Raw genomic sequence first — 16960 nt, 5'->3', positions numbered from 1 at the left:
CTTTATTTCCACGAGGTGCTCTTGATTACAGCGAGGCTAATCCTACAGCCTGGTGTCTATTTCCAGCTACCGTCTAGACGGAGCAATTCATGCCTTGTGTAAAACGGAGACAGTGTAATTAAGCCAACCTGTTATTGTTATATAGAACCGTGTCTTTTTATTGCCTGTTGTGTATTTCGAATACACAATGCAATGAATGCAACTTTATGGCCCTGCGAATATGTCTGCCAAACTTTAACCTTTCAATGTAATGAATTAGAGAATCGCACTAAAATGTATGTCTATCGGAATTGTGTTTACAGAAAACGGCATGTATGTCAGACATGCAAAGTAAGTATGTTTGAGGTAAATCCTTTTTAAATGAATGAAATATAAGCAAATAAATAAATTGTTGGGTAACTGCACTAGTTGAACTAGTTACATTGTGCATTACGGGTAACTAGTTACATCAAGTTGAAACAAAGAAACTAGTTACATTGTTGGGTCACGGCACTAGAAACTGGTTACATTGTTGGGTAGTTGCACTAGAGACTACTTCATATAGTTGGAACTACCCAAGAAACTAGTTACATTGTTGGGTCACAGCACTAGAAACTGGTTACATTGTTGGGTAGTTGCACTAGAGACTACTTCATATAGTTGAGGAACTACCCAAGAAACTAGTTACATTGTTGGGTCACGGCACTAGAAACTGGTTACATTGTTGGGGAACTACACAATAAACTAGTTACGTTGCTGGATTACGGCACTAGCGATTTACTCCTCACTGGTCACTAGTTACATTATACACTTTCGTATTGAAGTACAAATTACAGCACTTTGGGGTTGAGTTTCTACTTGGGTTCGAACCTACAATTCCATATCTAATGTCTAATGCTAATGTCTAACTCAGGTATCAGTTTCAAACTGCCATAAAGTAACTTAGTTTCCTTTGGGCCACCTCATTGCCCTGAAAGCAATGACTGATTGTAACCATTGAACCAACTACCCACTGTGCTACCTCCCTACCCTGAAAACAGTGACTGATTGTATCAAGCGAACTTACTACCCACTGTGCTACCTTCCTACCCTGAAAGCAGTGACTGATTGTAACAATTGCGAACCTGTGCTACCCACTGTGCTACCTCCCTACCCTGAAAAGCAATGACTGATTGTAACAAGCAACCCACTACCCACTGAGCTACCTCCCTACCCTGAAAGCAGTGACTGATTGTAACAAGCGAAACCCACTACCCACTGAGCTACCTCCCCGAAAAACAGTGACTGATTGTATCAAGCGAACTTACTACCCACTGTGCTACCTTCCTACCCTGAAAGCTGTGACTGATTGTAACAAGCGAACTCACTACCCACTGTGCTACCTCCCTACCCTGAAAGCAGTGACTGATTGTAACAAGCGAACTCACTACCCACTGTGCTACCTCCCTACCCTGAAAGCTGTGACTGATTGTAACAAGCGAACCCACTACCCACTGTGCTACCTCCCGCCCTGAAAGCAGTGACTGATTGTAACAAGCGAACCCACTACCCACTGTGCTACCTCCCTACCCTGAAAGCAGTGACTGATTGTAACAAGCGAACCCACTACCCACTGTGCTACCTCCCTACCCTGAAAAGCAGTGACTGATTGTAACAAGCGAACCCACTACCCACTGTGCTACCTCCCTACCCTGAAAGCAGTGACTGATTGTAACAAGCGAACTCACTACCCACTGTGCTACCTCCCTACCCTGAAAGCAGTGACTGATTGTAACAAGCGAACCCACTACCCACTGTGCTACCTCCCCACCCTGAAAGCAGTGACTGATTGTAACAAGCGAACCCACTACCCACTGAGCTACCTCCCTACCCTGAAAGCAGTGACTGATTGTAACAAGCGAACCCACTACCCACTGTGCTACCTCCCTACCCTGAAAGCAGTGACTGATTGTAACAAGCGAACCCACTACCCACTGTGCTACCTCCCTACCCTGAAAGCAGTGACTGATTGTAACAAGCGAACCCACTACCCACTGTGCCATTGAGCTACCTCCTACCCTGAAAGCTGATTGTAACAAGCGAACCCACTACCCACTGTGCTACCTCCCCACCCTGAAAGCAGTGACTGATTGTAACAAGCGAACCCACTACCCACTGTGCTACCTCCCTACCCTGAAAGCAGTGACTGATTGTAACTGACTTGTAACAAGCGAACCCACTACCCACTGTGCTAAATCCCCTACCCTGAAAGCAGTGACTGATTGCAACCAGTAATAACTCACTACCCACTGTGCTATTTGGTTGTCCTGAAAGCAGTTGATTGTAACAAGCGAACCCACTACCCACTGTGCTACCTTCCTACCCTGAAAGCAGTGGCTGATTGTAACAAGCGAACCCACTAGACCCCATGTGCTGCTACCTTCCCATACCCTGAAAACAGTGACTGATTGTAACAAGCGAACTCACTACCCACTGAGCTATATCCCCGTCCTGAAAGCAATGACTGATTCTAACAAGTGAACCCACTACCCTCTGTGCTACCTCCCTACCCTGAAAGCAGTGACTGATTGCAACAAGCGAACTCACTACCCACTGAGCTAACTCCCTATCCTGAAAGCAGTGCCTGATCGTAACAAGCGAACCCACTCCCCACTGTGCTACCTTCCCTCCCCACCAACCTAACAGTAACAGATTGTAACCATTGAAACCACTTCTCATCTTGTTACCTATCCACTACTTTCTGCAGATCCAGTGAAGACTCAGAAAGTATGTTCCACGTATGCTTCAAGTAGGAGCCGACTGAACGAGGGAATGCCAGGACCTGCAAGTTTGCTTATTGCGTTTCAGGGTCGATTCACGCGGTAAAAATTGTCAGCAGTATCCAAGTGACAAATCTATAATTATAACAGCTGTGATATATGAGGCAATGATTTAGATAACAAACCAGCACTCAAAACCGCTAATGTCAGTAAATTTAACATAACACAATATAGGGGCGGATAAAGCTTTTTGAGAAAGGAGGTGTGTTTGTGTGTGCGTGCGTGCGTGCGTGCGTGTGCGTGTGTGTGTGTGTGAGTCAGTGAGACTGAGAAAAGGAGGGGTGCACACTTCATTTTTACCCGAGTTTCAATGGTTAATAAACTTTCAGGGGCGAAAGGGTGGGGTGGGGGTGCGCACCCTCTGGATCCGCCTATACAATAAGATGCTAAAATAGCAAACGCAGACTTAAACGATTATGCAAACATATATGCAAAACGGTGACAGTGAGTTTTGACTCTTATGACAAAATCAGGAATTGCTCTCCCTCTCTACTCTCAGAGCGTATACAATCTTAATTCTGTTCATTGGGATTGCCCAGTCTGGGACAGCGGTACCGGGTTGGTCGTGTTCTAACGTGAACACTCGTTTAATCTGTTCATCACCTCTTACGTCATTTTACACGCGCAACTTTAACACGATTTTAATTTGTTACATTGCGTCGAACAATACTTGAACCGTAATCTTCCGTAAATTGCGTGTGCTTCTAAACATGGTTTGAAACATTTTGTTTTGATCGTCATATTATTACAGTTCTATTTTCTATATATTCTCAAGTGCGTATTTTCATTTAGGCATAAATGGCACACATTTCAACTGGACCAAAGTAAATTAAGATTTCTATTAACCAGCTTCCCTAACAAATACTTTAAGAGCCTCAATGCAAAACTGAGAAAATGAAATATATAATGTCATATAGTAGAGATAAAATAAAAAGGTGGGTAGGGGCAAAAGGTTTTTGAACCTAAAAGTCTAGGCTTTTAAGGTCCCACTGTCTTAGGCCATCAAAGGGATCTTCTCTGTGTCAATTACGTCAAATGAAAAAAATGCTAAAAGCAGATCAAGATATCTAAACATGATCTGCACTAAACAAAATCAGCTCCCAAGCAAATACTCTGCATGTAAGCAGATACTGGAACCTTCGCAAACTTACCTTTGATGTGTTGGCTTGAACATTTCTAAACTCGACGTGACGCTCATATCACCTCTGAGGGTTATCTCATTCTATTATAATGCTCATGTCCTTTTTAGAATTAGGCATACATCGAAAAAGATTTGTGTCAGTAACTGCAATTTGGGGAAATTAAACCACCCCCAAAAGGGCCTCTTTAAATCTACAAGGGCAGGTAATTCCAAATATCAATGATGGCGGCTTGGTACGAGCAGACGGTTGATGGAGTGCTGTTGGATATTACTGGCGTCCTATACAACAGCGGGCCTGGTAGAGGTTCCGTAATTCCAGGATCCGTTGACGCTGTGGATAGGTAACACTTTGTCGCCTGTGTTTTTTTTATATTCATGGACGTGCAGTGCAATGGCATGGGATAAGCGGGATGGATAAGGTGCAAAGCACAGGGGCTTGTACCGCTAAAAACTGCCATCAAGGCATATACTGTCACTGACGGGGTCTTAGTACTATCCATATAAAAGGCTTTTATATAGTACTAAGACCCCGTCAGTGACAGTATATGCCTTGATGGCAGTTTTTAGCGTTACAAGCCCCTGTGGTGCAAAGTGTATATCTAGGTGAAATGTTCGAATGTTGATATAAGTGTAGTGTCCATAAAATGTCCGAATTTCGAATTTGGGATTCGAACCAGGGACCTTGTACACATGACCAAAGAGGTTAACCCTGTGAGCAAGCTGACAAGGTAAAGATGTCTTCTGTGGGATGACTCCAGGCCCTTCTATCAAACCTTACGTCAATATTCCTGTATTTAAATAGAGTAAAAGCTTTGCTGCAAGGAAATCCAAGATGACTGCCACATTCCCAGATGGCCTCCAAATACAGAATAAAAATCATAAGAATTTTCTCACTGCTCTTTTCAGTGTTCATAATCATAGTGAAGTAATTACTTTAACCTTTCATGTTGTTCTTGCTATCATTTCACCTCCTTTTAAATTCAGGATGGTACGACATGAACAAGTCATCATCAGTGTTGGAAAAGATGACACATCACCAGCCTCTTAAAAAGCTGGTCATCCTTCCCCAATCTAAGCAGAATTATCCCTAACAACCAGTGCTACCGTTTGACATTTAGGCTGTAAATTCAGGTCAAGTTGAATGTCAGAGATCGTATAATAAGAGTCTCATGCAAGGGATTTAACTAAGTTTCAAATAAACTGCCTCCAGAGAGCAAAATGAAAAATATATACTTTCCCTTCTCTGATCTCCAAATTGGGAAATTTTTTAATGTTTTAAGAGAGAAATTTTACTGTTATTTGCTGCTGACGGTGGGCTGAATATTTGCTTCTGAACAGATCGAGATAAATCCCTGAAAACCAAAATGGAGAGGGAAGTGTAGGGTACCTGTCCCCAAATGACAGCTTAAGTTTTATGGAAAACAGTGAGAATAATTAAAAACTAGACTCATCCTTTACGACAGCTTTAAAAATGCCAAGAGATACTTTCAGTTTTCCACCTGGTATCACCATGGCAAACAACATTCATTTTGTTGACCAGAGTGTTATGTAATGGTTAATTGTATAAATATTACATTAACTGGTTATTTTACCTCCAGAATAAGGAAGAAGTATCTGTTCCAGATGAAAAGAGAATTTAATCCAATTGTACCATGTCCTCTTGCACCCATGTAATTAAAGAACAAATGATTAAGGTTTGTTTGACTTTGAAAATATCAACTTATGAAGTAAAACTACCGTGCCAGGATACAGATTATATCACACCCACAGAATTGTGTGATATAATACTTGCACAGATATGAACATTATGACAATAACCCGCGAAGGTCCGGGTTAGAATGAGCCTTCAGTAACCCATGCTTGTCGTAAGAGGCGACTAACAGGTATGGGGGTCAGGCTCGCTGGCTTGGTTGACACATGTCATCGGTTCCCAATTCATAGATCGATGCTCATGGTGTTGATCACTAGATTGTCTGGTCTAGACTTGATTATTTACAGACCGCCGTCATATAGCTGAAATATTGCTGAGTGCGGCGTAAAACTAAACTCACTCACTCACTCATTATGACAATACATTTACAGTGTGAACATAATGACTATCTTTGATTGATGTATAAATGAAACTGAGGTGGTTTTATAGAATTTTGGCGGGAGTGTTGGGTTTTCATATCAAATAGGAACATTATTCAGTGGACTCTGCATGATAACATGCATAAATATGCACATGAACAGCAGTAAAATACTGCATAGCAGTTACATTGTAGGTAAAATTTAGACATTAGAAAGTAAAACTGTATGCAATTTTGAATTTCTGGTGCTGATGTAATTTTCCTTCTAAGCTATCTCAAGGTGACACATCAGGCATATTTCTGAGGCTGTATCATAATGTGAACAATTATGCCTGTTTTCGGCTCCACTTTTTGTCATCTGTTTATGCCGAGGGTTAGCTGTTGACACATATTGCAAAGTATACTGTAGGTCAGCAGTTTATTTCAAACCAGGGTCATGATTTAGTGTTTACTCTGAATGGACTCTGGACACCAACTCAAATATCGAGCAGTTCCGCTATCACGTTTCCAGTACCCCTGACGCAAATCACATCATCTCCTGGCCTAGGTCATGTTTGATTATGTGAGATCATGTTTCCATTATCAGGGTTATGTTAATATTGTTGTACCTTCAGGGATTTATCTTGATCTCATCAGAGGCCAGTATTAGACCCCAATTTGGAAGCAATTGTCAGGAGTAATTATCTAATTGGGATACAGTATTGCCAGGATAAAATATTGTAGTAATTAATGTAATGGCTTTGCAGAGGTGACTTGCATTTCATGGACAACATGTCCAGTTAACAGAAGAGACTTTCATGTTCAGTGTTACGTTTTTTATTTGAATCAATTATAAAAGTACTCCTGAGGTTATGAAATGTAAATAAGGACTCTTTAAGAAAATTCCAATCCTGATCAAAATAATTGTTTTCATCTTTCTTTTGTCTGTCAAGGACACTTATCTTTTAATCTTACATAAAACCCTGGCTGTTTCCAGTATATTGGCAGTACTGGTAGTACTGTCAGTGTCAGCAATATTTGTAGTCTGAGAAATCCAAGTGAAATCAAAATTTGAAATGTTGAAGATTAGTTAAGGCTCCCATTATCAAATGCTCTGTGTAAAACTTTGCAGTTTGTCCATCGTCAGAGTGAGTGAGTGAGTAGTTTTACGCCGCACTCAGCAATATTCCAGCTGTATGGCGGCGGTCTGTAAATAATCGAGTCTGGACCAGACAATCCAGTGATCAACAGCATGAGCATCGATCTGCGCAATTGGGAACCGATGACGTGTCAACCAAGTCAGCGAGCCTGACCACCCGATCCCGTTAGTTGCCTCTTACGACAAGCATGGGTTACTGAAGATCAATATTGTAACCCGGATCTTCACGGTATCCATCATCACAGGCCTGATGGAGACTTCTTCGTCTCATTTTAAACATGTACAGTGTCAACTCTGTTAATCATCAAAAGAGATAAGATGATTGGAGCATTTCAAACAAGATCCTTATCACCACTGACACAATAAAGCTATTTTTAATGAATTTTACTGACTTTTATGATACTGTTTAACAACATTTTATAACATGTTGAATGTAGTAGACTAGTATTAACTAGCATGTACTTTCTGTCTATGCATCAATGACAAACAACTTAGATGTAACTTTCTGTAACCTTTGTCCCCCGTGATTGTAATTGCTTTAATGCAGACTGCCAACTCACTTTCTGTAACCTTGATTGTACAATGCAGACTGCGCCACGCATGACTACCTGTAAGATTCTATATTAGCTAGCATGATCCATGCATCTAATATAAATAAGATGTACTTTCTGTAACCTTGTTTGTATAATGCAGAGTATGCCACGCATGACTACCTGTAAGGTTCTGTATTAGCTAGCATGATCCATGCATCTAAAACAAATACAATGCACTTTCTGTAACTTTGATTGTATAATGCAGACTGCGCCAGGCAGGACTACCTATAAGGTTCTGTACAAATGAAACCACCAGCACAAAGTCAGCTCTTGTGGAGAAGCTCCAGTTTCATGGATTCAACTTGACTGAGGCTGATGTGTTTCCTCCAGCTCCTGCCGTCTGCAGCATCTTGAAACGTCGCCATCTACGCCCTTTTCTTCTCCTTCATCCGAGTGAGTCTTCATGGTGATTAACTGATAGATTGTTTTGTTGTTTTGTTGTTGCACTCCTCAGTCAGTGTTTGCCCTAGGCATAAAAATTTAGGAGTCATCATGTCATGAGAGGGAGTCATGGACATGTATTTGGGAGTCAACTTCAGTTTGGAAAATTCAAGACATCAGCTGTGATTGTTTATTAATGACAAAAAAACAAGGCAAGGCAGGTCAAAACATCCTCGGTAAAAAAAGTCATCGCAGTCATTGCACAGAAGTTTAGATTATCAGAACTAAGGGCCCAGTTGCATTGCGGCAACAACAACGCAAGCTTCTAAGTTCACTGCATATTTGAGATAATTTGTGCGTCAAATACGCAAGTTTTCTGTGTCATGGCAAACACTGCTCAATACTGCATCTGTATGATGGTTTGCTGTAAAAAATTCAGTCAGGAACAGACAATCCAGTGATTGACATTGATCTATGCAGCTGTGATGTAATAACATGCATCAACCAAGGCAGCACATCTGACTACTCGATCATGTTACTGGCCTCTTTAGACGGCTCTAACCCAAGTCTTTTGGGGGTATTGATATACTAACAATGTCTACAAACAAAATCTGATGGATACTTTTAAGGAACAGGTAGAAAGGCATTATCAGAAATGAGTACACAGCCTTTAACTTATTTTTTTAAATTTCAAAATTTTTAACAAATATCTTTGTTGCAATGTACCTGGTTGGTATCAAGGTTAAACCTGGGTTCTATTCCCCACATGGCTACAATGTGTGAAGCCCATTTCTGGTGTCCCCTGCCATGATATTGCTGGAATATTTCTAAAAGCGGTGTAAAACTAAACTCACTCACTCACGCCAATGTCCTGTATTTTCACAGATGCAAGAGCAAACTTTGCGGACATCGACACAAGTAACCCAAACTGTGTTGTCATGGGAGATGCAGTGGACGAGTTCACCTATGAGAACATGAATAAAGCCTTCAAGTTGCTGATGTCCCTGGAGGAACCTGTCCTCATCTCCATGGGTAGGGGGTAGGTTAATTGTTCACTTTTGATTACGGGTATATATATGTAACCATGGTATCACTTGATCATGGGTAGATTTGGGTAACCATGTTACCACTTGATCACGGATAGACTCAAGTAACCATGGTATCACATGATCATGTGTATCCCACAAAAGGTTCCCCTAACTGTTCTCACAGTTTTGTCTTTGCCTAAATTTGTGCCCTGTCAGCATATCTTGTTACATGTTGCCTTGATACAACAGTGGCAGGAATACTGCCAGTAATACCATTCATATATTTTGTTCTATTCTGTGAATGATGTTCAAATTGATTGTTAAATATATATATCCTGTACCCCATCCTCTTCTGGTTGTTGACTTTCTAGAAAGTAGAAATATTGACTAAACTGTGTTGTGTACTGTACCAATTTTCCTTTCAGGAAGTACTACAAGGAGGACAATGAGATTGTCCTGGACCTAGGGGCCTTCATGAAGGCATTAGAGGTAGGCTGAGTGTTCTGTTAGGAATACATAGCAGATGAGTTTCCAAGAATGCCCAGATGTCGATGTTTTCCTCAAAGTCTGTAGCAAATAACAGTGAACATTCACAGTTTGTAATTGAAAGCAGATGGTGACAAATCATCCCAAAAGGAGTGTTTGTTTGACAATGACAAAATATAATTTAGATGGCTCTAAATTGTGTGAATACCATTTATGGAAGTTGATGCATTTCTTTGAAAAGAGTGAGTCAACATTATTCCAGTGGCGGTCTGTAAATAATCGAGTCTGGACCAGACAATCCAGTGACCAACAGCATGAGCATCGATCTACGCAATTGGTATACGATGACATGTCAACCAAGTGAGCAAGCCTGACCACCCAATCCTGTTAATCGCCTCTTACGACATTCCTTGTTTGACAATTTGTTATTTTACTGTTTTCAGTATGCATGTGATATTGAGGCTGAAGTTGTGGGAAAGCCATCACCTTCTTTCTTTAATGCTGCTTTGGAGGACATGGGTGTGACCTCTGACAAGGTTGGTGTCTCATTGTATTGTCATGCAGTAGTATGGTTTGGAGTTGTGGTGACTGTGATAAGTATTACCAGGGCTCAATTAAAGGAAATGAAATCTACTTGCTCCCTGTGCAATGTTGATAATAACCTTATTGAACCTGAAAATCCTTATTGACCAGAAAAATAGGTTAATGGGCTCAAATAAAGGAAATGAAACCTGCTTGCACCCTGTGCAACGCTTTGACGTTGATAAAAAACCAGAAAAATAGGTTAATGGGCTCAAATGAAACCTGCTTGCACCCTGTGCAACGTTTGGTAATAACCTTATTGCACCAGAAAAGAAATTGGTTAATGGGCTCAAATGAAGGAAATGAAACCTGCTTGCACCCTGTGCAATGTTTGATAATTACCTTTTTGCACCAAACAAAAGGTTCACCTGCTGCTCCATATAAAATTATATATAATTCTGGTATTTATGAGTTCTAGTATTTATGATTATAACAGAATTATTCTTGGTATGATAAGATCATCTCATCTTACTTCATAAAATTTCATGACATGAACAGTAACAGTCATTCAATCACTGTCCTTGCAGTCATCAGAGTCAGTTCTACAAACCAGTTCGTCATCATTCTGTTTCGCAGCTGAAGTTTGTAGGTGGATGATAGAACAAGTTTTGAATTTAGTCATACAGTAGGAGTTAGTGTAACCATAGATAGTTGTGTCTCGAATAGCGTCATGCAAGAGATATATAGGATTAACCCAGAAAAAGTTTCTGAACAGATACATGTATATAGGAAACGTGTCTAACTGAAAATATGCTGTCTGAAGATATGGATGACACCACAATATGTGTAACTCGGTTCTCTGGTGTTTCACAGGTGGTGATGGTTGGTGATGATGTTGTAAATGACATTGGTGGATCCCAGGCATGTGGGATGAGAGGTGTACTAGTCCGCACAGGTAAATACAGGTAAGTACCAGCTTTGGTTTCCATGATTCTGTTTTCAGCTTCTGATCACTGAATGTTGTCGCTCATCCCTTTACAGCCTTCGTAGTTCAATGTAGTGACCTTGACAGTATGAGAACCCTGACAGTACAATGTGAGAACCCTGAAAGTACAATGTGAGAACCCTGACAGTGCAATGTGAGAACCCTGACAGTACAATGTGAGAACCCTGACAGTACAATGTGAGAACCCTGACAGTGTAATGTGAGAACCCCAACAGTACAATGTGAAAACCCTGACAGTACAATGTGAGAACCCTGACAGTATAATGTGAGAACCCTGACAGTGTAATGTGAGAACCCTGACAGTGTAATGTGAGAACCCTGACAGTGTAATGTGAGAACCCTGACAGTACAATGTGAGAACCCTGACAGTACAATGTGAGAACCCTGACAGTATAATGTGAGAACCCTGACAGTACAATGTGAAAACCCTGACAGTACAATGTGAAAACCCTGACAGTGTAATGTGAGAACCCTGACAGTGTAATGTGAGAACCCCGACAGTATAATGTGAGAACCCTGACAGTACAATGTGAGTTACCTGACAGTGTAATGTGAGAACCCTGACAGTGTAATGTGAGAACCCTGACAGTATAATGTGAGAACCCTGACAGTGTAATGTGAGAACCCCGACAGTATAATGTGAGAACCCTGACAGTACAATGTGAAAACCCTGACAGTACAATGTGAAAACCCTGACAGTACAATGTGAGAACCCTGACAGTATAATGTGAGAACCCTGACAGTGTAATGTGAGAACCCTGACAGTATAACCCTGACAGTGTAATGTGAGAACCCTGACAGTATAATGTGAGAACCCTGACAGTACAATGTGAGAACCCTGACAGTGTAATGTGAGAACCCCAACAGTACAATGTGAAAACCCTGACAGTACAATGTGAGAACCCTGACAGTATAATGTGAGAACCCTGACAGTGTAATGTGAGAACCCTGACAGAGTAATGTGAGAACCCTGACAGTACAATGTGAGAACCCTGACAGTGTAATGTGAGAACCCCAACAGTACAATGTGAAAACCCTGACAGTACAATGTGAGAACCCTGACAGCATAATGCGAGAACCCCGACAGTACAATGTGAGAACCCTGATAGCATAATGTGAGAACCCTATGTGGAGAACTGAACCCAGTCTTCAGGGTGATGAGTGAAGAGTGAATGCTTAAATGTTATATGTTTTGAAAACCCGATCAATAAAATGTGAGGTACAATTACAAAATCCTGTGAGGACTATGTGAGAACACATCCAGTATAATGTGAGAACATTTTCAGTTATATTTGAAAACCCTGTCAGCTCAATGTAAGAACATTTTCAGTAAAATTTGAAAATCCAGAAATTATAATACGAGAAGACTAACAGCAAGATCAATACATTATAAGAACCCTGTCCTCATTGTACCTTGGGGCGATTGGGTAGCCTAGTGGTTAAAGCGTTGGCTCATCATGCAGAAAACCTGGGTTCGTTTCACCACATTGGTACAATGAGCGAAGCCCATTTCTGGTGTTCCACGCTGTGATTTTGCTGGAATATTGCTTGAAGCTGTGTAAAACCATACTCACTCACTCATTGTGCCTTACATCTATAAATACCACAGTCAGTGTACTGTTTTTGGCAACTGATGGTTCAATCCTCATCTGTGGCCTGTTTGTTTCAGACCATCAGATGAGCAGCACCCTACAGTGAAACCCTCTGGTGTTGTGGACAACTTAGCTCAGGCTGTGGACTTAATACTAAAACACAGATAGTGTCTGCTGCTACAGAGTTGTCCCCCCTATGTAACCGACACTTTGATATTCTTCGGAGAGGGTTGGGTGTGTGATTTTGTATGAAGACTAGATACATTTTTTTTAATCAACATGAAGCTTATTTTTTATTTTTAAAAATATTCTCTTTGGTAGTTGCAGTTTTCAAGCATTTTCAGGGCAGATTTTTTTCCAATGAATTCCAATGCCTTTCCCAGAAGATCAAGTGGTCAGTTCGTTAGTTGTGTGAATTCTGTGATGATGGAGCGCCGCTTGCTCCCGGTTTGGCGCTTACTGTCGGAGTGCCACTTGCCTCCTATAAGCCGCTTGCTCCCAGTTCGGCGCTTACTGTCGGAGCGCCGCTTGCTTCCAATGCGTCGCGAGCCCAGACCGGACCTGATTAATATTTGGTTCGTCAGCTTGGTTCCTTGGTTTCACCAAAGGGGTAAGCCCCATGATCTGTCTCAATTTTGGCTTCCTACATGAAGCTGACAAGTCATGATTTGACTGAAATACTGGTCCTAGTCACACACTCACCCTTTGAGCAGCTACAGTGAGGGAAAAAACACAGACAGTGGCAATAGGTACTCACTGCTGTCACTGTGTGACCTGCCTTGTTCCAATTACCAAAGAATGCAACTATATATTCCAGATATAAACTACTTATATGTAATGTCAGGTATAGTCATAGTATTGGCTGCTAGATGAATAGTCTGCCAAACAGACCCTATAACAAATGTATGCAACAGCCCATGCATGTCTAGATTACTGCATTTTCTGAAAATAGAGGTCTCTGGACTCATTTTTATTACATTTCATTAAGATAATTTAAGATTTTTTTCTCTATGAAATATGTTCATTTCAGAGACTTGAAATTAGTCAACATGACAAATACTGGGGTAGAATAATCAGGATCACATATTGTTTTACTCTCCTAATCGGGTGGCATGCCATTTAATCTTCCTGTGTTATTTTCAATAAAGAAATGTTAGTGTAATATTTGGAACCATTTGTGAAACAGATTGTTGTTAGATTGTTTTAATACATATACCATGCAAAAACCTCAGGTTAATAATACTAATACCATAATACTGCTCAACACTTAGTGCCACGGGAACATATATGGTCCTGCACATTTCAGCTCCTCCCCTCCCCACCCTATACCTGCCCATAGTGCCATTTCAAACCCCCTTAGTACCACGGGAACATATATGGTCCTGCACATTTCACACCCCCTTAGTATCATGGGACCTGTATAGTCCCTCATATTTCACACCCCCTCAGTACCATATATATATTCCTCACACATCCCCGTTTGTACCATGGTACCATATATATAGACCATACATGGTCCCATGGAATTATCCCTTTTCAAATGTGAATTTAGATACATATTGTTTTCTTCATATACACCAATGTTGCAACATAAAGTTATTCTTGTCATTTTTAATACTGTATTCAGTCCAGTTGTTCCAGATACTTAAACAAATTAGATGACAGATATTTTTTTCAGATGCCAAATGAGTCATTTTTATTGAATTGCTAAATTCTGATCCTTCAGAAAATGATACATTGTGGGCGGAAATCATATTTGTGCATGTACAAGTCAAATGGGTGCTTATTACTCATACTGTGTTTGCTCTACACTTTTTGTGTATTTTCACTATTTTCAGATCTGCTACATTGATCTGTAGTCAACATTTTCATGATGCCTCTCAGACATGATTTCAGCTCTGATCTTTGATCTGTGATGTGGCAGCAATGTAGCCAAGAATATATTCAACTTGTCTTGTAATTAGATACAGAATTGGGGCGGTGTGGTAGCCTAGTGGTTAAAGTGTTTGCTCGTCACGCTGAAGACCCGGGTTCGATTCCCACATGGGTGCAATGTGTGAAGCCCATTTCTGGTGTCCCCCGCCGTGATATTGCCGGAATATTGCTAAAAGCGGCGTAAAACTACAACTCAGATACAGAATTATTCACTTTGTACTCATAGTAAATTCAATATGGATGCCATATTCAAAGAGCTATTCATTGCTATAGCTGTGTTCAGAATTGGAAATTAGTTTATAGTCCAGTGTTTATGCAGAAAATATATGAGTATTTTTGATAGTGGATGTAAATTGTATGTCTTTGTTTACATCTCAAACTGTAGCTTTCATATCCAGGTGAGCTTCATCAGTCATGCACATTTTTTTATGGATTTAGCATTTATCTGTTCTATACTTTATAAATTTTTATTTTGATATACTTCGTTTTACTCAAGGAAATGATAGTCACAAAATGAATAGATGTTTAAGAAACATTGTTATGAATCTGGCAACTCTGAATTATTTTGTTGGCATACAACAGTGTTATCCTTAACAGAGTTGCAATTATCCTGTATTTTTCTTTTGACACTCTAAATATATTTGTATGATATATGGTTGGAGTGTAATAAAAGTTCATTAATCAGGTGGACTACTGAGCCTATTTTGTAGCTCTACATCCATGAACTGACAAGACTGATTTCCTTAAAATATATTAAAATATTCTTAGATATATATAGTGTCATGTAATCAGGTATTGTGTTTCTGAACCAATTTGTAATAAAAGGTTTTGGATTTATGTTTATTGGTTGTTATTTTTATCAGCTGAAAAAACCGAATCCTGTAAGTAGATCAGATATTAAATGGTGAGGAGCTGCATACTGGCAATAAGAAGTCTGAAATGTACATCCACCTTTTATTGTTGCAATTGCAAATAAGACTTCATGCTGTCAAACTACTTATTGATAGTGTGTGAATCTGTGAATAACAAAACACATGTAGGGATCCCAAATATTTTTTGGGGGGGATTTTGTTTTTGAAGTGAAAACTGAGCAAACAATTAATAAAAAATACCCCTAGAACTGTTCATGATCACTAGCTTTTTTGTTCAGTATGTACAATTAAAAACAGTCTGTGAGGATTCCAAACTGACATTGGTCCCCAGCAACTTAAGCTTGTCATCTGATGCGACCTGAAGGAAATTTAGATTTCTGTGGACTCTCTTGGGCTGTGAATTGGAACTCAGGCTTCCTTCTAAATCTGCATATTAAGCAAATGTTTTGGCATCAGTGCAATGGGTGTATCCAGTCATACCACAGTGAAGAAATACTCACCAAATCTTCCCTTAGACATATCTTTATATCACAACATAAGATTGTAGCAGTGATACATTGTACCAAATGTCTTTACAACATGAAAGTATGAGCCATCACCACCAGAAACCAGTCAATTGGGGTTCATCTATTCAGAGCTTCTAACATGAAGATATGCAACACAAGAAATTGATGGAGACCTGATTTATTTCACATGATCATAGTTAATCTGCCATGGCTGATGGGTATTGAAACTCACATCTTCCAATTGTGGGTGTTTTGAGAACTATGCCATTTTCAGCTTAACATCACACATTGGAACTTTAAGTATAATTACTGAGGTAATTTTGGTTTTCTTGTAAAAGTCTTGATTTGATGTTCATGACTTCAATTAGAAGAAAGAAATGTTACAGTTGCCAGGAATGAACCACAAGAGAATGTTTTCTATTTATAACACAACAGTTGATTTGCATTTTTATTGCATGTTTAAGTGAATTACAATCAGACTCATATAAGTAAAATAGAGATAACCAACTGAAGTCTCCGTCTTGATTTGCGTCCCAGACATATTTGCTAACACACACAGCACACGTGCAGTTACCACCTTACTGTCTACTTCCCGGGGGCTAGTGAACCGAAATACCAAATGCTTTATGTGTATAACATACACCTTTTGCTGATATACTGTAACTGTTTCATCAATTCAATTTATGTCAACAAATAAGCTATTGTGTGATCTGTTACTGAAGTTGGGTCAATAATGGTCATTTCTCATAAATTGTAGATGTTTCCTTTGGTAATACTATTTGAAAATTTCACTGGGGTGATTGTGAAAGAAATAACAAAAATCATGTGTGTATAGATGAGAAGTATATGCATTCTACAGTTAATGATAAATGATTAACTCCCATAACGTTTCC

The 16960-nt window shown here is 40.0% G+C and overlaps 1 protein-coding gene across 1 annotated transcript; it reads left to right on the top strand.

Moving 5' to 3' along the window:
* The first annotated feature begins 4158 nt into the window (after window positions 1–4158).
* Window positions 4159–14253, top strand: LOC124275649 (phospholysine phosphohistidine inorganic pyrophosphate phosphatase-like). Its single transcript, XM_046711261.1, has 7 exons — window positions 4159–4280; window positions 7945–8132; window positions 9006–9159; window positions 9574–9637; window positions 10078–10170; window positions 11030–11121; window positions 12832–14253. Exons 1-7 carry the CDS (start codon window positions 4159–4161, stop codon window positions 12920–12922), a joined length of 804 nt encoding a protein of 267 aa, XP_046567217.1. The 3' UTR covers window positions 12923–14253.
* Window positions 14254–16960: the final 2707 nt, after the last annotated feature.

Source organism: Haliotis rubra, unplaced genomic scaffold (genome assembly GCF_003918875.1).
Source record: "Haliotis rubra isolate DU_JTF1 unplaced genomic scaffold, ASM391887v1 Scf200, whole genome shotgun sequence".
Classification (NCBI taxonomy): domain Eukaryota; kingdom Metazoa; phylum Mollusca; class Gastropoda; order Lepetellida; family Haliotidae; genus Haliotis; species Haliotis rubra.
The sequence above is the reverse complement of the archived record's forward strand: the minus strand, read 5'-3'. Positions and strand labels throughout refer to the sequence as shown.